The sequence below is a fragment of the Vicugna pacos genome, chromosome 7, assembly GCF_048564905.1.
Source record: "Vicugna pacos chromosome 7, VicPac4, whole genome shotgun sequence".
NCBI classification, from domain to species: Eukaryota; Metazoa; Chordata; class Mammalia; order Artiodactyla; family Camelidae; genus Vicugna; species Vicugna pacos.
Window position 1 is genome coordinate 74,773,242 of NC_132993.1, and position 22,549 is coordinate 74,795,790.

General features: G+C 39.5%; 2 protein-coding genes across 15 annotated transcripts in view; one reads left to right on the plus strand and one right to left on the minus strand.

The window, feature by feature from the left end:
* The window catches only part of ARMC10 (armadillo repeat containing 10), a 33,715-nt gene extending 27,642 nt beyond the window's left edge, over positions 1-6,073 (plus strand). Inside the window, exons 7-9 of one of the 8 annotated variants that reach the window (XR_012074561.1) lie at positions 148-285; positions 483-729; positions 1,626-6,073. The gene's annotated coding sequence lies outside the window, so the exon portion shown is untranslated. Of the gene's footprint in view, positions 1-147; positions 730-1,621 lie in introns of all 8 variants that reach the window. The other 7 variants (XR_012074562.1, XR_012074563.1, XR_012074565.1 and 4 more) reach the window with 7 other exon arrangements.
* NAPEPLD (N-acyl phosphatidylethanolamine phospholipase D) overlaps positions 2,079-22,549 on the minus strand; it is a 91,365-nt gene continuing 70,894 nt past the window's right edge. For all 7 annotated transcript variants that reach the window (XM_072965184.1, XM_015234461.3, XM_072965180.1 and 4 more), the window contains 3 exons: positions 14,912-15,558; positions 7,750-7,864; positions 2,079-3,186 (listed from right to left, as the gene is read on the minus strand). In XM_072965184.1, coding sequence (XP_072821285.1) covers positions 3,055-3,186; positions 7,750-7,864; positions 14,912-15,558 — 894 coding nt within the window. In that variant the 3' untranslated portion in view covers positions 2,079-3,054. The remainder of the gene's footprint in view (positions 3,187-7,749; positions 7,865-14,911; positions 15,559-22,549) is intronic.

The window sequence follows — 22,549 nt, forward strand, 5'->3', positions numbered from 1 at the left end:
CATGCTTAATTATTAAGTAAGTCAGTTTGCAAGCAGAAGCTTTCTTATTCATGTATTTAAGGCTAAGCTTTAAGAGAAAAAACTTCATTTGTAAATACATACAATTCCATAGGAAGTCACAAATCCTCAAAAAAATCCTCAAAACAGAAAAATGTGCTTTCTCAGGGTTATCCTGATACAGAAATGAAACCTGGGAGAAATATTTTTTACAATAGAAAAAGGATTCAGTAGATGGTGGAAACATGGAGTCCCAGTTGGCTACAGTAGTAACATACATTGTAAGAGGTAAGAGTGATACTTTTATTTATCAGTGATGCAAACTTAATCCCTGAAAGGCACATTCCTTTATAACAATTTTGTTTAATCTTCTTCCTTGTTTGATGAAAATATATATACAAAATTGTACACACATTAAAACCAGGATTTGGTTTCAATGTGCTTTAGCAGCATTGAATTCTAAAACTCTTCTTTTCCTCTATTAGTTTGAATAAATAATCACATTTTCTGGAGATCAGAGCATTCAGTATGAAATGTCAAAATGCAGGAGAAAAAAAGAGGAGTTGTTTTTAACTGTCCAGAAAGAATTACACGGTGGAAGTGCACAATGAGCCCTCCGTCTGTGTAGGTCACGGCACATCTTGACTTTTTCGGTGGGCTGTCTGCTAACTGATGGTCCCACGCTCCAGGGCAACAAGGATCCAAGTGTTCCTCAGTTTCCACAAGAAAAAGGTAAGTTCAGAAAAAGAAACTGACTTAGGGGATGAGACAGACTAAAAGGTTTTTAATTATGACGTATATTCGAAAGACTGGAGGGAAGACAGTGGGTCTGTCTTAGTTTTCAAAATTTGTTTTTGCTTTGCACATTAAACCCTTCAAAATACAGGTAAGTGAAAGGTAAAATGGAAACCATGCAACAGTGAGATTCTATAAGGTGAGATAAAGTTCGACCTACTTCTTAACAAACAATCCGAATGGAATGTGAACGGTCATGAAAATTAAAGCTTGTGAAGAAGCCCAGAACTCAGAGCGTAGTTAAAGTGCTTGGAGCCCCTCAGTTAAACAGCCCACGTGAATACAAAATTAACCTTAAGGCCATTCAGGGAAGAGAAATAATTAAGCAAGATGTGCAACGGCGAGGAAGGCGACCACCAGCATGGTTAGTGTTAGGGCAGCACCCGCCAAAGCTCATCCACCGCGAGCCTAATACCTTGATTCCTGTCTGCTTGCTAAATGTTCCTTTGGAGTAAGAAAGTGGTTTTTTTCCTGAAGGTTTATTTTATGGGGGAAACTTCTTGTGCTTTAGTGCCCCCCAAGTCACACATAAGTATTTCCCCTAGACAGAGGTGCATCTCTCTAGATAAAGATCATTTACATTTATTTTGCTGTTACTCCAAATTTAAAAAATGCAGCAGATGAAGTTGTTAGTCCTTGGCGTTTAGTGTCCTTATCTGCTTGAATGTGCAGCAGGAAGGATACATTATCAGACAGCATTACCCTAGTTCTCATTTTCAAATCTCCCTGTCTGTGTCAGGCAGTGATATTTCAAGAAATCATTTTCTCCTTATATTCTCAAAGAGCTTTTAAAAAACAATGATTTTATTTATTCTTCACATTTTTGGAGGTAGGTCAAAGATACCGTCTTGTTGCACGTGAGGAAACTGAGGCACAGTGAGCTTAGGTGACTTGTTTCCGGGAACACAGAAAATCCATGGTGGACGAAGGATGAAAATTCAGAGTAAGTGGCCAACATGTGGCCTGCATATTATATATACTTCTATATGTGACAACAAATTACAGAGCACTGCCTGGGTAGCATTTGGTAAGGAAAACCTGTTTTGATTATTGTTCATTTCACTGAGACTGTGGACCGGGAAGACAGAAGGGGCTTCTGTCATCACCAGCTCTCTCACCTGGGAAGATTCAGAGTCACCAAGGGACTGCAGAGCCTGTCAGGGACTAACACTCAGGTCAGCTTGACTCCAGAATTACTGTCTTTAACCACTAGTATCCACACTGGCTTAATACAAGCAGAACTGTGCTTAGGGAGTCATTTCATATAAAAATACAAGACATCAGAATCTATAAAACATGTTTATAAATCTCACTGACATATTGGTGCTAGAATTAAGAAACCAGAAAAAAATCAGTATATGGAGAGAAGATGGAATATGGAAAGGAAAGAATTCAAAGTGTATGGTCTATTAATATTGAAGATCTGCACTTTACCTTTGTACATTATTTCCTTGTAAACTATTTCCTTGCAGCTATATTTGTACTTAGCAGGTCTGACTTTTCTGTATGTTTAATCTCCAATTCCTCAAATCATATTCTCATAACCATATTTCTCCTCCCCTGTATGTTTAATCTCCAATTCCTCAAATCATATTCTCATAACCATATTTCTCCTCCCTCTGCCCAGCTCAGAGGGCTTTTGATTTGGGGATTGTAGACATGCCATAGAATATACTGTTCCTCTCTTTTAAAAAGTTAAGTCTTTACAAATGATAATTTAGCCCAAACTCCTAGGTTTTTATGTTTAAAAAAATAAATCACTTAATATTTGGCATATAAACTAATCTCGACAGAGCAATCATTGCTCTAAGCATGTGGGAATGTCATCATTTACTCTCATATGAGTATAAGAACTGTTTCTACGTGCAGGCTTCTGAAAATCTAGACAGGCAGACAGCCTTGCCTCAACTCGCAGAAGGCCCCGAAGAATAGAAAAACAGAAATGAGTCTTTAAAATCAGTTTTCCATAACTTCAAACTCCTACCACTAAAGTAGAATGCTTTAGTAAAAAAACTTCCATAGCAATGCTTAGGTCATCAAGATGTGATTTAAAATCCACATTACCCAATTCATTATTTAAATGACCCACCTCTGCACTCTGTTTATATGATTGGCCATCATGTGAGTAAGCAAACTGTAAGACAAGACACAATCTTGCAGAAGTGGTTTCCAAATGTAAAAGATCGTAATGTTCATGAATTTTAGTCTTTTCAGATTTTTATCAGATGGTGCCTTTTTCATTGAAAGCTCCTGCACTCATGTTTATTCAGAAGAGTTTTCATCATCAGTATTAAGGTACCTTGATTCTCCATGCTTCAAGACAAAAAAATCTTCAGTCTTAAGTCCGTATCTTTCTAGAGCCTCACTCAGCTTCACTGGAGGTTCTAAGTAATGCTGGCAAAGGACAGAGGAAAAAATGGAAAAAGAGTAAGCATACGTATATTTGGGACAATATCTCAAATAAAAGGTCAAAGTAAAAGAACCAGCATAGCCTACGTAAAATAATGCTCTTTTCACTGGAGTGTTAGCAAATAAGCCAATCACATTGTCTTTGATTTTTCCCTCAAGTTAGGAAAAAATGCTGAGTAAGATAGAACTTCACAGTAGTAACAGCCCAAAGTGTTAACACCTCGCAAGTAAAGGGGAAAGATAAATTCAATCCTGATGCCATTTTTAACACTTTACTTTCCAGAAACAAAGCTGAAAAGCATTAGAAGTCTATTGTTTTGTAAAGCCCTACCCAAAAAATGCATTCCTTCCTATCATTTTAAACACTATGTTATTAACACCTCATAGCATTATTTTATGTTTTCCTAGCAGAAATGATGCAGTTCCAGAAGGCACCTTCTTTCTGTAGGTCTAAGAATTCTGTAAACAATAACAGTATAATTCTTTTAATGTACTCTGCAGTGATTATAAAGACATGTCTTTGCATCTTGATAGAGTAGTGCTTTTTTTTCCTTTTTCATCTTTATCAGGTAGAACTGTTAGTCTGACTGCACATACGTATTATATTGCAGGTAAGTACATGTACAATATGCTGCACACTTACAGTTTATATATATACGCTGGGCATTGTTTCTAAGAATTGATTAGGGCTTTAGCTTTTTAATGTTACATAGTTCAAAGTTATAAAGCCAACCACACAATAAGAATTAACAGAATGTGGTAATATAATTGTTAAGTCAGTCTATTCAAACTTACGCTGAACAGCATAAAATCTGATTTCCCTACATGAAATCCCAGTCTAAATGGGATCCATGCTAAAGATACAATTAGAGAATTAAGTGTTACCAATACTTTGGGAGATTGTAAGGAGTGTGAACGTGTGTAAGCAAATGCTAGGGAAGGTATTTCAGGCTGAAGGAGGGCGGTTACCCTCAAGCTGCAGCCAGATTCCGATGCTGTCTGAGGAGTGAAGAGGGGCCTGGGGAACCCCTCACTTTTTCACAGCTCAAAACAAAACAAAACAAAAAAACGCACCTTGTTAAAGAATAGACTATTTGAATATGTATTGTTCTAACTACTTAATAGTTATTAAAGGTATAAAAGATAAATCATTTCACCAGTTATTTTGGTCTAAATCTTTACATTGCATAGTAGCTATTTTTACAATGAATAAAGGGGGAAAATAGCTATTACACAAAGGGTTTTTTCCTGGTTTCAATTAGAAAAGCTGTTACAGGTGGATATTAAAGCAAGAGTAAAAAAAATCCAGTCTAAGTCTGCTTGTGCCTTTCATGCGGCAGGGCCTCCCGAGCACCCAGAGTAGCCAGGCGAGTGAACCAAAAAAAACTTGCTTTCCTGGAGCTTACATCCCAGTAGAGAGACAGGTAAGAAAGAAATGAATAAGAACATAGGTGGTACCTCAATGGTTGATGCGTACTGGGGAGAAACTGGTTAGTAAGTGTGGGAAATGCAAGTTGTATTCTAAATACAATCATCTGAAGTCCTTTTCGAGAAGGCAGCATCTGAACAGAGACCCGATGGAGCAGGCTGCGCTGCGCTTTGTGGGCGAGTGCGATGGTCCTGGAAGAGGAGTGGCAGGACCAGACTTAAGGTAACAGTGCCTTCCCTGTGCAGTGTTGGGGGCAGTGTGGCGGCAGAGAAGGTGGTGAGCAGTCGTCAAAACAGCATCTGGAGGGTGAGCTGAGTGCATGTTGGGGAAAAGCCGGGTGGGGGCTAGGAGAGAGAGAAGTCAAGGTTTTGGCTGGACTAGCTTGGAAGAAGGGTGTTGCCATTGAGATGTAATAGAAACAAGTTTGAGGGAAGATTAGGATGTTTGGTTTTAGACTTCAGTTTTGGGTACCTACCAGATATCCACGTGGAGATGTCACAAAGGCAGTTGCTGGATGTATAAACATGGACTGTGGGGGGAAGCAGGCTAGAGAGGTACAGTGGATGGATGCTGTTGAAAGTCGTAAGACTGAAGAGATTGTCAAAGCAGCAACCAGCTAGAGACGCACACAGCTGAGAAGGAAGGGAGGAGGGCAGCTAGCAGCAGGTGCGTGTACTCCCAGGAAACCCAGCCAAGTTCTCTGTGGTTTAAGATGGGCTGTTTCACGTACAGTTACTGGCCACACACATCTTTTTTTCCCACCTGCTCACCTGTTACGTTAGGGGGTCAGGGGTGCCTTTCTGAGGAACTGATGTTAACTATGCTCTGGTTACCCCATTATTCCTAGAGAGAACCACTTACAGGACTAGCCGACAGCAGGAATCTACTTCTAGCCTTTTTTATGTACACAGGAGATTGCTAACATGCCCCCGAAAAAAATGTAACTTTAAATAATAGCCTAAGGCAAGAAGCTTCCCTTGCAAAGCTGTTTTGAAGAGATTTCAAAATGATGAAATTCTTTAACAAAACATTTTTTAGTGGGAAATTCTTTCTCCCCTGTGCTCTGCAAGTCTTGGTCAACAGTACACTTACACAAATAATTTCTTTCCTAAACTGTAACTTTAGTTATAAGCTATACCTCAGTGTGGATTTTGATGCTCCTGTATCTTTGAGTTGCTTCATAGGTCAATTCTTGGCTGTTTCAACCACCTAGAAGATAACTCTAGACAGAGGCAAGTGACTGACAGCTGTCTCAGCACAAGTGCTTTAGTCCCACAGGGAAGATAAAAATGCCCAACAGCCAAGGGACCAAAGCAAGACAGATGAGAGACAAAGGGGAGCAAGCAGTGAAAACAGAGGCCGCCCGCCCCATACGAGGGCCAGTGTTCCACAGTCTGTGCCAGCAGGTGTTCCAAATAAAGACCCTGGTCATTTAAGAAGTTAGACATGTATTACATAGTCTTTGAAATTTGTTTCCACAAATACTAGTAAGTTTTAAGTGCTTAAATACATGAGGAAGTTCACTCATTCTTTAGATAAATCCAGTGCTGCTCCTTTCCAATCTCAAAAGTGTTGCCAAGTCAAGGACATCGTTAATCTGCTCATATAATAACCACTTTAAAATGATTTGCATTTAAGTGTTTGCAAAGCATAGGCTAAACATATCCCCCAATTCCATCTACTTTTATAATTTATTTAGCAAACTCATAGTTGTCAGATTATGCAATTAATGTCAAAAAGAGTGATGTTTCATTAAGAAATACGTTTAAGAAATAAAGATGTAGGTTAAGATTTATAATAGGGATAGTTCTTGAAGGCTGAGGTTTTCTCATCTTCTCATGCCAGTAAAGAGCGTAACTCAACAATTAATTACACAAGTTAAAAATCTAGGAGTCATCCTTGATTCTTTTCTTGCACAGGCTTAATAAATACTGCTACTTCATCTAAGATGCTGGAATATTATATATGGAACATAAACATCCACATCTAAATAATCTCTACACACATGGAACTCATACATACCTGGAGTAAGAAACTGCCACCTAATACAGTGGTCTCCCAGTGGAAACCAGGATCCGCTTCTCCCTTCTCCAGGTACACACACACTCAGATTCTCCTTCACCCTTCTCATGCCCATCATTCATTTACTGATTCTATTCTGTCCTCCCCAGCGAGGCTCAGGGTTGCAGCATCACAGAATCGGAATTTTGATTGGGGGGGAGGCAGACAGTGCATTAATTTTGGAACAAAACGCAACTAGGGAGAGGGCATGTCAGAGGCAGTGCTCAAAACAGCGTGACAGCACACGCCCCCGCAGAGCCACACAGGGATGTGGAAGAGGCCACACAGCAAAGCAGAAGCAACCAAACTCAACCATCTTTTCTAAATTTTGCTTAGGGCAGGCCCTGAATCCAGGAAAAGGAGAGAAACCGTTTTGCTAACCTGCTTGATTCCAGAACCCTGGCTAGTAGCACAGTTCTGGGTTTAGCTACCATAAGGAAAAGTCAGCTCTTTCTGTGTTAGTCTAGGCATAAAACCACCATTTATCCCAATGCCTGGCACACAGCAGACACGGAATCTGTTTACTGTCAGTAAAGTTCCAAGCTGCCCTGCCTTACTTCCCCCATCGCCCTCTGTACCGTCCACACGCTGGCTGAACTGACTCCTCGCCAGCCCCCGTGCTCGCTGCCTCCAGTCCCACACGCACCTTCCCACAGCCAAGGTCAGGTGCCACCTCTTCCTGAAGATCTCCCTCGTCCCTTAAGTCAGGAAGTCCCTGCCTCTGAGACCACTTCATCTGTCCCCCTTTACAGCACTTGCCCCTTTAACACCTATTTTAAAGTAATGATGTAGATGTCTTACATCTTCCGCTAGAGTGAAAGCCTCCTTTCGACTGCACACATTTTTGGTTATATAAACACAGCTGCATTAACTACAGAAGTAAAAGAACAGCATGTATTGAAAGTTTTTTCACTGTTAAGATTGTTTTACTAAAGTGATTTACCACCATGCAGGTTCTGATTCCAGTTTGGTTTCTGAACACACAAGGGTACAGTGGTGCCTGAATCCTATCACAGGTCACACGCAACCCAAGTTATTTTTATCACAACCACACTCACCTCATTTGCTAAGGCAAAAGTTCCCCAGTGAATTGCCAGAGATTTCTTTGTTTGAAGATCAATATGAATCCTTACAGCCTCTTCTGGATCTACATGCTGGTATTTCATAAACCACCTGGTAAAACACAGCAATTTATTAATTCTGGTCTTTGAAATTAGTGTTTATTTCTAATCACTACATCTAGTTAACCTTTTAAGATTCTGCACCGTAATAAATCACAGTAGACAAAACCATCTCTCTTCATTCCACTTTTCTGCTGGAAAAAAATAAGCAAAAATCTTTCTTGTACAAACTGCTATACAGTTAAGTCTCAAGCAAAATAACTCCTTGAATAGTAAGATTTTGTTTCACATGTCTTACGATTTTTTTTTACTGATTTATTCTGAAGATATAACTTACCATTACTTGAAAAAAGTATGTTATCTTGCAATCCTGGTACTAATCAAAGAAACTGAATAATGGGTAAAGAACTAGAAACCAAAACTCCAGTTGCAAAATGACCTGAAAAGCTTGCCGAAACTTACTTTTCTAAATTGTGCTAAAGAGAGAAAAGCAAACAAACATTACAAACATTGTACAACTGAGGAGTGAGGTGTCTGCTTGGGAAGAAGAGGGTACATCAGGGGGACAGAATGGACACAGTGGAAACCCTGAAAGGCCGCCTCATGCCTGGGAAGCACTGGGCTCAGGAGACAGGGCGCCCGGGCATGAATCCCAGTGCTGCCCATTGCTAGGAATGCCTCTGAGGCCACTTCAAATTCTCTAGCTTCCATTTCCTTGTCTGTGAGGTGGAAGCTATGCCACCACTTCACAAGGGTGCTGGGAGATTAAACAAGGCAAAGTTTACTGAAAGCATCCAGCACAGCACCTGCTTCACAGAATTCTCCCAGAAGAGAGCGGACAGAACAACACTTCCAAAAGAATTCCGATACAAAGCAAAAAAGTATACTATCAACAAGCAAGTCCTTTGCTTTCCCAGCCATCAGTTTAGACGAGGAAGAACAACATTGTCTAAACATTGTTCCCGTCCCAAGCCTGCTACTGCAACTCAGGCTGCAGTGAGGACGAGGGAGGTGGGTCCAGCACAAGCGCTCCTGCGCTTTACAGAACACAGCACGGGGAAGGCCACCACCTACAACGGCAGGAGGGTTGTTACTTCCTGTTCGGAGCTGCCGGCCAGATGGGCGCCCAGAGACAAAGCCCCTGTGTCCCTCCCAGGGGCAGATGAGACAAGCACTTGTGCCACCCTGTCCCCTGACACTCCAGATTCAGAGCTAGATGGAAAGAGGTTTGGGTGTTTTCCACTTTTTTTTTTTTTTAAACTCCTTCAAAGCAAAGGAATAGACGTATTCCTTTATACCCTGATGTCTATCTGAAATAAATTTACAATGTTTATTACTCTGGTATGAAAATCAATAAAATCCTCATGGATTTGGATAGACCGCCTCATGACAGAAGGTCTCAAAGTAAGGATGAAAACATTCTAGCATCTCACTGAAAGGCACTGTGGGGTGAACTGTCTTACATTTACAGAGTACTTGGGAGTTTTGTTGATAACATTATTTCTAAAATTTTAGTCCTGACCAGAGAACTGTACTGCATAGCAGACACTACCACAATTTAGTTCTTTTAGAAGAATTTAGAACTTCTTTCAGAATGTTCTCCCCGTCCTTCTCCCACCTTAGTAACAAAACAGCTGCCGAGCAAGCAGGAAGGGGGAATCACGTGAGTGCATCTGTGTAGTTGGGCTACACACATTCTATCACATGTATATGCAAGTCTATTCTGCTACATAGGAAAATTTACTTTCACAATTATAAATATTCTAATATATTATCAGGTACCAATACCACATATCAATATCATAAAATTCATTTGTAAACAAGTTGATGTTTTGAGAGATTTCATTAGAATTCAGAATTAGAATTATGTGGAAAAGTGAAATTCAAGCACTATTATTTACCTTATATAAAAAATTATAAACAAAAATATACAGCCCCTTGAATGAAGAAAAGGAAAAACATTAATAAAGTGATGAAAGTGCTTTGGTGAACTTCTATGATCAGATCTGCTCAACTGACCTGTGTGTCACTGCTCTTCCTGGTACTGTACTGCCTACATAAAGTGCCATCCTACACGCCAGTCTGTGTGTACACGCACATTTCAGGAAATAAAACATTTTAATTAGCCGTTTGCTACTTTTAGTGTTTCTTTCATTTCACTTCAGCCAGAACTGACTGAAATCTAGCTGAATTCTTTTGAAATCACCTCTCTTCCTTACACAAACAGTATTGAGGAAAACACAGGCAGCAGATGGGTCTCTTGGGTCTCAGTGCTAGTGTGACCTTTATCTACTCTGAAGACAGGTGATGAGGATGTTAAGGCTGGAGGGTGAGGAGTGAGTAATGCAACAGTGTCTTTACCAGACTAAATAAAACCATCACAAGGAACTAATGCTATTGGCCAAGTACTTGCTTTTACTCCATTAAACACAGGACAGGGGTCGGGTAAATGGAACAAAAAGTGGTCACAGAATGAGAGGATCCTCAAGGAAGAGCAGGAGTTAGGTTTGATTACTGGCTGATCTGTTTAACTTGAGTAGGAATGGTACGTGAACTTCTGGCGAGGTAGACTAATTCTTTAAACATTGGTCCTTTCTTCTTGGTAATATGATTTCTAGTTTTAAATAATTAAGAGGTATGACTGTGAATAAAATATTTTCATACGAACTATATGGAAACAACTTGGAAAACCTAGAAGAAATGGACAAGTTTCCGGAAACAGCGCACCAAGACTGAATCAAGAAGAAATAGACCACTTGAACAGACCAATCACTAGAAACGAAATAGAATAAGCAATTTAACAACCTCCCTACAAACAAAAGTCCAGGACCAGATGGCTTCACTGGGGAATTCTAGCACACAAAGAACTTATACCAGTCCTTCTCAAACTCCAAAAGACTGAAGGGGAGGGAATACTCCCTAACTCATTCTATGAAGCCACTGTTAATCACCCCGATACCAAAAGTCAGACAAACATACTAACCAGAAAGGAAGATTACTAGCCAATATCACGATGAACATAGATGCAAAACTCCTCAACAAAATATTAGCAAACAGAATTCAACAAATGAAAAAGTCCATAAACGCCACGATCAAGCTGGATTCATCTCAGGGACACAGGGATGGTTCCAGATACACTACGCAACATGATACACCACATTAACAATAAGGGACAAAAACCACATGATGATCTCAAAAGATGCAGAAAAAGCATTTGATAAAATTCAACACCCATGTATGATAAACTCTTACCAGTAAGAGTGGGTATAGAGGGCACATACCTCAACATAATAAAAGCTATTTACGACAAACCCACAGCCATCACAGTACTCAATGGTGAAAAACTCAGAGCCTTCCCACAAAAATCTGGAACCAAGGATGCCCACTCTCACTTCTATTCAACATAGTTGTGGAAGTCCCAGCCACAGCAATCAGGCAAGAACAAGAAATAAAAGGGATCCAAACTGGAAGAGAAGAGGTGAAATTGTCACTATATGTGGATGACATAATACTATATATAGAAAACCCTAAAAGCTCCACACAAAAACTATTAGAGCTGATAAAAGAATTCAGCAAGGTAGCAGGATATGAGATTAACATACAAAAATTAGCTGCATTTCTTACACTAACAATGAATTAGCAGGAAAAGAAAGAATCCCTTTTAAAATTGCATCCAAAACAATAAAATACTTAGGAATAAATCTGACAAAGGAGGTGAAAGACTTACACATGGAGAACTACAAAACATTGATTAAAGAAATTAAAGACGACAAAGATATGGAAAGATACCCCACGATCTTGGAGTGGAAGAATTAATATTGTTGAAATGGCCATACTACCCAAAGCAATCTACAGATTTAATGAAATCCCTATCAAATTACCCAGGACATTTTCCACAGAACTTGAACAAATAATCTTAAAATTTATATGGAATTACAAAAGACCCAGAATTGCCAAAGCAATACTAAAGAAAAAGAATGAAGCTGGAGGAATAACCCGCCCAGACTTCAGACAATACTACAGAGCTACAGTAATCAAACTGTGGTATTAGCATAAAAACAGACATATGGATCAATGGAACAGAACAGAGCCCAGAAGTAAACCCACAGACCTACAGTCAACTTTCAACAAAGGAGGCAAGAATATACAAGGGAGAAAAGACAGTCTCTTCAGCAAGTGGTGGTGGGGAAACTGGACAGATGCATGTAAATCAATGAAGTTAGAACACTCCCTCACTCCATACACAAGAATAAACTGAAACTGGCTTAAAGACTTAAATATAAGACAAGACACGATAAATCTAGACAAGAACACGGGTAAAACATTCTGACATAAATCTCAGTAATGTTCTCCTAGGGCAGTAGAAATAAGAGGAAAAATAAACAAATGGGACTTAATTAAACTTACGAACTTTTGCACAGCAAAGGAAACCATGAGCAAAACAAAACGACAACCTACAATGGACAAGGGCTTAATTTCCAGAATATATAAACAGCTCATACAAATTAATAAGATAAAAAAGAAAATCCAAAAATGGGCAGATAACCCAAACAAGCAATTCTCCAATGAAGACATATGAATGACCAATAGGCACATGAAGAAATGCTCAGTATCACTATCAGGTAAGTGCAAATCAAAACTAATGAGGTATCATCTCATATCAGTCAGAAATGGCCATCGTTCAAAAATCCACAAATGCTAAATGCTGGAGAGAATGTGGATAAACAGGAACCCCCCTACACTGTTGGTAGGAATGCAGTTTGGTGCAGCCATTGTGGAAAACAGTATGGAGATTCCTCAAAACACTAAAATAGACATAACATATGATCCAGCAATCCCACTCTTGGGCATATACCCAGAGAGAACCTTAATTCAAAATGACACCTGCACCCCAATGTTCATAGCAGCACTATTTACAATAGCCAAGACATGGAAGCAACCTAAATGTCCATCAAGAGATGACTGGATAAAGACATTTTCCTATATTTATACAATGGAATACTACTCAGCCATAAAAAATGATAAAATAATGCCATTTGCAGCAATATGGATGGCCCTAAAGAATGTCATTCTAAGTGAAGTAAGCCAGAAAGAAAGAAAAATACCATATCACTTATATGTGGAATCTAAGGTGGCGGGGGAGACAAATGAACTTACACATAAAACAGAAACAGACTCACAGACATAGAATACAGATTTCTGGTTGCCAAGGGAGAGGGAAGGGATAAACTGGGAGTTCAATATAATGCAGGTACTGGCTAGCACATATAAAATAAACGAGTTTACACTACTTTATAGCACAGGGGACTATATTCAATATCTTGTAGTAGCTTATGGTGAGTAAGAATGAAAATGAATATATGTATATTCATGTATGTCTGAAGCATTGTGCTGTACACCAGAAATTGACACAACATTGTAAAATCACTATACTTCAATTTAAAAACAAAAGAAAAAACCCAATCCAAAAATGGGCACAGGACCTAAACAAGCAATTCTCCAGTGAAGACATACAAATGGCTAACAGGCACGTGAAAAAATTCTCAGTATCACTCATTATGAGAGAAATGCAAATCAAAATGAGGTATCACCTAACTCCAGTCAGAAATGGCCATCATTCAAAAGTCCATTAAGGATAAATGCTGGAGAGGCTGTGAGGAAAAGGGAACCCTCCTACACTGTTGGTAGGAATGTAGTTTGGCACAGCCATTATGGAAAACACTATGGAGATTCCTCAAAAAACTAAAAACTGACTTACCGTATGATCAAGCAATCCCACTTCTGGGTATACATCCAGAGGCAATTCTAATTTGAAAAGATACCTGCACCCCAATGTTCACAGCAGCACTACTTAAAATAGCCAAGACATGAAAACAACCTAAATGTCCATCGACAGATGACTGGATAAAGAAGTTGTGGTGTATTTTTTTTTATTGAGTTATAGTCATTTTACAATGTTGTGTCAAATTCCAGTGTAGAGCACAATCTTTCAGTTATACATGAACATACATACATTAATTGTCACATTCTCTTTTGCTGTGAGCCACCACAAGATCCTGTATCCATTTCCCTGTGCTACACAGTACAATCTTGTTTTTCTGTTCTACATTTTGAAATCCCAGTGTGTCCCTTCCCACCCCTCAGAAGTTGTGGTATATTTATACAGTGGAATACTACTCAGCCATAAAAAAACCATTTGCAGAACATGGATGGACCTAAAGATCATCATTCTAGGTGACATAAGCCAGAAAGAGAAAGAAAAGTAACATATCACTCATATGTAGAATCTAAAATCTAAATTTTTTAAAATTTTTTTAAAAATTAAAAGAGAAGACAAATAAATACAGAACAGAAACAGACATAGAATACCAACTTATGGTTGCAGGGGGGAGGGGAGTGGGAAGGGACAGACTGGGATTTGAAGAACTGTCGATTCTGACACATATACATAGAATAAACAAGTTTACACTGTATAGCACAGGGAAACATACAAGATCCGTAGCTCACATTGAAAAGGAATATAAAAATGAACATTATGTATATTCATGTATGACTGAAAAATTATGCTGTACACCAGAAATTGACACATTGTAAACTAACAAAAAAAAAAATAGACTGTGATCAAGTTTTTTAAAAAAAGACACTATGAACTCATCTACAAAACAAACATTCACAGACACAGTAAACAATCTTATGGTCACCACGGAAAGGGTGTGAATGGATAAACTTGGGAGTTTGAGATTTGTAAATGTTAGCCACTATATACAAAAATAGATTTAAAAAAAAGTTTCTTCAGTATAGCACAAGGAACTATTTTCAGTATCTTATAATAACCTTTAATGAAAATGAATATATGTATGTATATGCATGACTAAGACATTGTGCTATACACCAGAAACTGACACATTATAACTGACTGTACTTCAATTAAAAAAAATAATATATTTTCAAATTTAAAAAAAATTTAATTGAATCTGACACACCAACCCCTACCCAATGTATAACAAAGTCTATCATTAAAATCACAAATTATGTATCATAACTGCCTTAAGCTCAATTAACTTACTACGTAGCAGGAATGCTTTGGAAGTCTACCTACCTTGGTTCATACGCTCCAATGGGAAGAGCTGCAAGGTCAAAAGGCCCAAATCTTTTTCCTATTTCTTCAAAAGCAGAGCAATAACCAGTGTCTCCGGCGAAAAAAAACCTGCTCCAGGGCCCCAAGACAGACCAGCTGCCCCAGAGAACCTTGTTGTCATCCACGGGAGTCCTTTTGCACCAGTGCTGGGAAGGCGTAAACACAAAGGTGACCTTGTCGTGTCCAGGGACACAGTTCTCCTCCCACCAGTCCAGCTCGATCACGTTCTCGCAGCCACATTTCTGCATCCAGTCTAGGAGACCCAAAGGCACAAACCATCTCAACTCATTCCCGAATCGCTCATTCAGAGCAATGACAGAATTGTAGTCCAGGTGGTCATAGTGGTTGTGACTGATCAGGACCGCATCTATGGGGGGCAGCTCGCCGATGGTGCACGGGGGACGGCGAAACCGCTTGGGGCCCAGGTGCTGCGACGGGGAGGCCCGAGCGCTGAAGATGGGATCCGTGAGGAAGATGAGCTCGTCCATTTCCACCATCACGGTCGCATGTCCTAGCCATGTGACTCTCAGGCCTGCTTCCCTCACTCCAACTTCTTCAGGGTTGTTGATAAAATATGGCTTAAGCACCGGGAGTTCTTTATCAAGTTCCTGTGTGCATAAAGAAAGAAGCAGCCACTATTTTAAAAAAGAGAACTAAAAAATGGCATATGTCGTCAATCATATTTTGACCTGAATTATAGAGAAGGTTATATGGGAAGAACCAAAGTCATTCAATAAATTTGCCATTTTTGCTTTTCTCTTGAACATGCATACTTCCTTCCGAATCAGGCTCAATTACTATGACAATACAGTAATTTAAGATCTCCTCAGTCCCAAATGCAAAGGACAAAGGGAAAATTAAATGTGAAACGTTGAGTACTGCTGACTTGACTAAATTCAGGCAAGACGCTTCTATAACTGGCAGGAGGCGCCGGGCCGAGGCGCAGTCCCTCTGCTACCGCAGTTCTGGTCCTGCTGAGAACTGCCTCCCAGAGAAGATCCGCGCCCACAAGCAGTGAAGAAAACTTTTGACCACTTACGCGTAGATCCTGGATCTCAGATACGAACCTGACTTCCTTAGTACACAGAATTCAGTGCTTATTCCTGGGCAAATCCCAGTCACGGACGGTTCTCCCCACTCCTCACCCTTGAGGTTTTTCTACCACTGATCAAACCAAAGTGAAAATATGGTCCCTGCCCATGATAAGCTCATCACTTTTGGGGACAAACAGATGTGAAACAATAACTACAAGAAAACGTGGTAAGTGTTCCTGCTCTGGTTATTCTACATTTCATCCTTGAACTAAGCTAGATGAAACAAGCAGCTGTGTTGTAGGCTCACAGTCCTGACTTCTATAAAACTGCTTCCATAAACTCTGCTTTGGGGTTCTGCCACACAGCTGCATGCACATCTGTTACAGGAAGCCGCCTGGAGAAACATACACCGCAGGGCTGTCTCTGACTGGGAACCACCCCACCCACCCCACCTCCTCACTCACCCCAGAAACATGTCTCTTAATTCCCTGTAACAGGAAAAGCTCCTCTTCTCCAGAGCAGCTGGCTTTATTCATTCGACTGTCACGAGGGAAACCGATCATTCCTGCTTGGCTTTTTGCTTTGACTCGGAAGTTCAGAATAAAAGCTGAGGCTGCCTCTGCGGTGTGCAGTGTGATGAAACAGTTTCTATACTAACTGTATTCTTGGCTGTTTTTCTATTCTAATTGTCCATTTGGTCTTGTATATCCATCCATCAATTTTTTACTGCTACAAGTCCTTTTTATAAGTTGCTGCAAGTCAATTTTGAAAAAGATGTGGTATTGGATAATTAAATAAAATACACGACATGCTACAGGCTAATAAGAAAGCTGCCGAAGGCACTACAGACACAGTAAGTTGTGTGGGTTCCTGAGGAATGAATTCATGAGGCAGAGAGGAGGAAGGGCCTTTCAGGTGGAGAAAATGCCCAAGCAAAGGCAGAGAGCCAAGTAGGAATACGGCATCTGGAGGCAGGAGACAATGGAATTTATAAAGGATCAGAAAACAGTAAGAGCCTTGAATGCCGTAGCTTACCCAGAGACAGTAAGGAAAATCATTTAAAAAAAAAAAAAAAAAAAGACATGACCCATTTACATTTAGAGAAAACAGATGATGAGCTGGGGTGCATCCCCTCAGCCGCCTGCAGAGATACAGACCTGGACAAAGGAGACGGCGCTGGGCAGGGATGAGAGGGTGGATGGGGAGGCTGGTGAAGGGAAACAGGTCACTGAGCCTGTCCCAGTGGGAAAACGGCCCGGACAGGGAGGAGCAGCAGCAGAGGTAGAGGATGATCAAGATTTCTCTTAGCCACTGTCAGCCATTGTTTCCCCATCTGAGAAATGGGTGTAACAATCACCTACCTATAATCACTGGAAACTGAATTAGGAGCACCAGGCACACAGCAAGCCCTCTGCACGTGTTCTAGAAGAAGCAAGCGAGCCCCAACCCTAACAGCCAGTCAGGCACCAACCTATCCATCTCTCGTATTTTTTTTTAAAATCCATTTCCTTTCTCATAGTTTCTAACCGAGTTAAGATCTTAAGTAACATCAAGGCACTTTAAAGTCCTCCTGGGGGCGGGGGTTACAACTCAGTGGTAGAGCGCATACTTAGCATGCATCATGTCCTGGGTTCAATCCCCAGTACCTCCCCTAAAAATAAATAAACCTAATTCCCTCCCCCATCTTGCCAAAAAGAATTTTTTTTTAATTAAAAAAAAAAAAGGATTAGAGAAGTTACAGCACTCACATGACTGCACTCCACGCCTCAGACAACTATACATACTCCCAAATATCTCATTTAATACATAAAAACAGTACAGGCACACCTAGTTTAAATGCACTTCACAGATACCTTTTTTTTCTTTTTTCAGTAAACTGAAGGTTTGTGGCAACCCCACCTTGTCAGGTGATGGTTAGCATTTTTTAAGCAATAAAGTATTTTCAAATTAAGTACTGTACATCATTGTTTTTTTAAGACAAAATGCTACTGCACACTTAACAGACTACAGTATATAGTAAACATAACTTTTATACGCACTAGAAAACCAAAAAATTGGTGTGACTGGCTTTATGGCTTTACTGCAGTGGGCTGGAACCCAACCTGCAGTACCTCCGAGGTGTGCCTGTAACACACAGCCTGCAGGGCAGATGGGGGAGTGAGAGACGGATTACTACAAAGGAAATTTTGGAGATGATGGGTATGTTCACTATCTTGATCATGGTGATCATTTTGTGGGTATATACAACTATCAGAACTCATCAAATTGTACTTTTTGAATATGTGGAGCTTGTATTATGTTAATAAAACTATAAAAAAAATTTTAAGTACCAAGTTTGGACAGTGCATCAGAACAGCTGAAACAAAATTCCCTGAAGCTTGCTGCATTTTCTTCTCACTCTAAGTTTAAAAGCCATTTGAAGTTTTATACCTGACATTATCTGATGATGACTGAGAGGAAACAAAGTAAAACCTTGAGCACCTCTGACAGCCTCACCTTATTCTCCAAACACCGTATTACCAGGTGAACTGTGAAAGAAGCCTGTCACAAAGGACCATATATCATGTGATCCTATTTATATGAAATCTCCAGAATAGGCAAATCCATAGAGATAGAAAAGAGATGAGCGATTTCCGGGGCTGGAGGATGACAGGAGAACTGGGGGGTGATGACTAAGGACATGGGGTTTCTTTTGGGGGTAATTAAAGTGCATTAGATTGTGGTGACGGCTGCACAACTCTGAATGTACTGAAAACCACTGAACTGTACACTTTAAACAGGTCAATCGCATGGCACCTGAATTTTATCTCAAAGCTATTTTTAAAAAAGGTAAAAGGCTGACAAGACACCTGGATTAAACGGTCACACTTTTCTTCAAGTTCCTTTCTTCACGATACATTGGTTTCCAAGCCCATCACAAAAGACTAGCTTATTTTAAATAATTTGATTTCTAGCACTACTATCCTGTGAAATTCAAAGAAATAGAGCCTACAGTTGCGATTCCAAAAAGAAAAGTTTTTTTTTTATCCTAATCATCAGAGTTTCAAAAAGCACATAGAATGGGGGCAGAGAAATTCTTGTTTATCTGAGGAAACCACGCACTCACTTGGCATTTTCTTTACTAGATCAAGATTCTTCTTGGCTGGTCTTCCTTTTTTAAAGCTACAAATGGGAAAATCCCCTGGCCCATAATTAACCAGTACACTAGTTAACGTTTTACTTTTCTTAAGAAAAGGGGAAATCTCAACATTCATTCACCCACTACTCTTCTAACTGAAAGCATCTTTTTACTGTTTTAGGAAACTTTTGTATTTATTACTCTGCAACTCAAATTTAAAGTTTAAATACAATTTTTTCATTTTCGTATTTATTTTGATGATACAAGTGACCACTGAATAGACACTGATCTGTTACCAAAATACCTCTAATTAATTATTAATGTACAATGTTTTATATTTATATTTAAACGCCTCCTTAATTATAAAAGAAAATGCCCTTCATAAAATACTTCGAAAATAGAGAAAACATATAAAGATGGTAAGAGTAGCCATCCATTATACCAATGTGAAGAGATTATAACCACTGTTATCTTTATGCACAGGTCGATTTTTATGCACAGTTAAGATCAGAGTATTCATATTTTCTAGGTTTTTTAAAATTTCATATTGCGACAGTTTTCATCCATCACTTAAAACTCTGAGACAAACAATGAAGTATTTAAAATGGAAACAAATACATTCTTGAGGAAATCTGCCAGAAAGCAAAACAAAAAAATTAATAGAGATGAAGTACAGGAGAAAATATCACAGATTGATTTAAGAGGTCCAAAATATGATTAATAACCATTTTAGAAGGAAAAATCGTTTAGAATAAAAAGAGGGAAGGACATTTTCAAAGAAACAGACAAAATTTCCTAGACCGAAGTCAAAAACTTTTCAAAATCTAAAGGGCTCACCAGGCATGGAGCACAATGAATAAACAAATAACCACATATCGTGTTGAAACAGTCAAATTCACAGACTCAGAGTGGAAGAGTGGTTGCCAGGGGCTGGGGGAAGAGGGAGGTGGGAGCTCCTGTCAGCAGGTATTAGGTTGCAGTTACGCAAGATGAGTAAGCTCCACGGATGTGCTGTACAACATGGTACCTGGAGTCAACGATAAGGCACCGCACGCTTATAACTAAGGGGTAGATCTCATGGAAATGCTCTTACCACAATAAAATTAAAGAAAAGAAATAGGCAGATAAACTCCAGAAGAAACAGCTTAAAGGGCTGAAAGTTGCTGCCTCTGGGGAGGGGACAGGCTGGCAGAGGCTGGTTAGGAGACTGCTATTTTTCTTATAAGCCTGTCGGTACTGACTTTTTAAAAGCTGCATACCTATAAATTTTTCCTTGATAAAAGTTAAAAAGCAACCTGTTAGCAAACTAGAAAAACAGGGCATACACCGAGAGAATAATAAAATTCAAAAAGACACATGCACCTCAATGTTCATAGCAGCACTATTTACAGTATCCAAGACTTAGAAACAACTCAAATGTCCATCAACAGATGACTGGATAAAGACGACATGGTACAGATATACAATGGAACACTACTCGGCTGTAAAAAAAAAGAAAACAATAATGCCATTTGCAGCAACATGGGTGGACCTGAATACCATCACTCTAAGTGAAGCCAGAAAGAGAAAGAAAAATGCTGTATGACTGCTATCACTTACAAGTGGAATGTAAAATGAATAAATAACCAACCAACAAAAAAAACACTATAAAATAAAATAACTAGTATGTTTCACTTTTTCAAAGTGCCTCCCATCTTCAGTATCATACATCTGCAGAGTACGTGGTATTTCCAAAGCACTTTCACATGTTGTGTGAATCTCAAAACAATCCTAGGAACTTAAACTGTCTTAGCCTAAATTTACAGACAGAAAAAGAAGAGTTCCTCAAAGGGACCATGATAGAAGTAAGGTCACACTCTTGGTTAGGAACCCGAGCCTGAGCCTGTTGTCCCACTTTCTCCACCAGCCATACTGCATGGCCTCAGTCCCGTGTCTCTGTCACACTCCATTGTGACCGCCCCTCTCCCCTCTACAGCAGTAACTGAGAAGCACAGCCTCCTTCCACTAATGAAACTCAGGAGATGCCTGCTTCCCTCCCTCTTTAAAACTCTCCAGTCATCTCTGCCCTGAGTGTTGGAGACAATCAACAATGGTAACAATCAGACAAGGTCACTGAGCCAGTGCAAGAACACAGGGCAACGACAGCCCACGAACAACGCGAAGTCTGTGCTCGGACCACTGCTCCAGTGACCCGGAACAAGCAAATGGCACGACAGCACAGGGAACTATGTTCAACATCCTGTAGCAACTTACGGTTAAAAAGAGTAAGAAAACGAACATATGTATGTTCCTGTATGACTGAAGCACTGTGCTGTACAGCAGAAACTGACAGCATTGTAAACTGACTATACTTCAATAAAAAATTAAAAAAAAAAAAGCAAATGGCAGGAACGGTCCAAGTACTGTTTTCTGATCAGGCAACTAAATTGTGTAGCTCAACTAAAAGCCTATTTCATTTTGTTTATACCTGTTGTACTGTTATCTTATCCTTTCATCATGTTTTTTCCAAAATACTTTCATATTCATATACCTAAATATATTATAATGATATAAACTGCATAATACATAGTCATTACAGTCCTACATAAATCATATCATCCTCTCCTTCCAAAACAGTAATCTGAAGTTGTGCCAATGTCTAACAAAAATAATTTCCAGAAACCTGATTAAATTCTGAACAGACCCAGTAATCTGAAGTAGACATTCTTTACATGGTCTTTAATTTTTTTTTAAATGAAGGACACTATCACATTCAGGAGTTCTTAAAAGTAATAATTTTGGCAATTTAAAGGTATTAAATATGGACTTAAGAGTTATCTGTGAAAGCAACAGAAGTCAGCGTGCTCTTGATCTAGTTTTAGGCTTGTACTGGAAACAAGGGGGAAACGAGACATAGGTAAAAGAAAACAGAAATTGGAACAGGACAAAGGTGTCTCCTCTCTCTTGCATTACACTGAATGTGTTAAAGTAGTTCATACTGAGACCTCCTTTTGACACTTCCTTTAAAAAGAAACTGCCTGCCTTAGGGGGAAAAAAAAGAGAGCTTACACATCATTAAAGAATGCGGCTCCCACCTCCATGCATTAACTTCCTTCTCTCTTTTTACTCCTCAAAGCACTCTCATCTTTCATCCTTCAATATCCTACATCACTTACTTGTTTGTTTTTTGTCTCTTCCACTAAACCTAAGGTCCAAGGAAGCCAGGGTATCTTTCTGCTTTGCTCATGGCTCTAACTCTAGCACACAGAACAGTGTGCCGGGCACACAGCAGGTGCTCAGTAAAACACTGACTAAATGAATGAGTTAACAGACAGGCTTGAGAAGTGCCCAGGAACTCCCTAAAATTATGGTAAAATGCCATCTGTTTATGCACACGTGTATATTTCTCTAAGAAGCGGGTCTGCAGCTTTCATCAGATTTTCAAGAGGGGCCAGTATCCACAAGGGT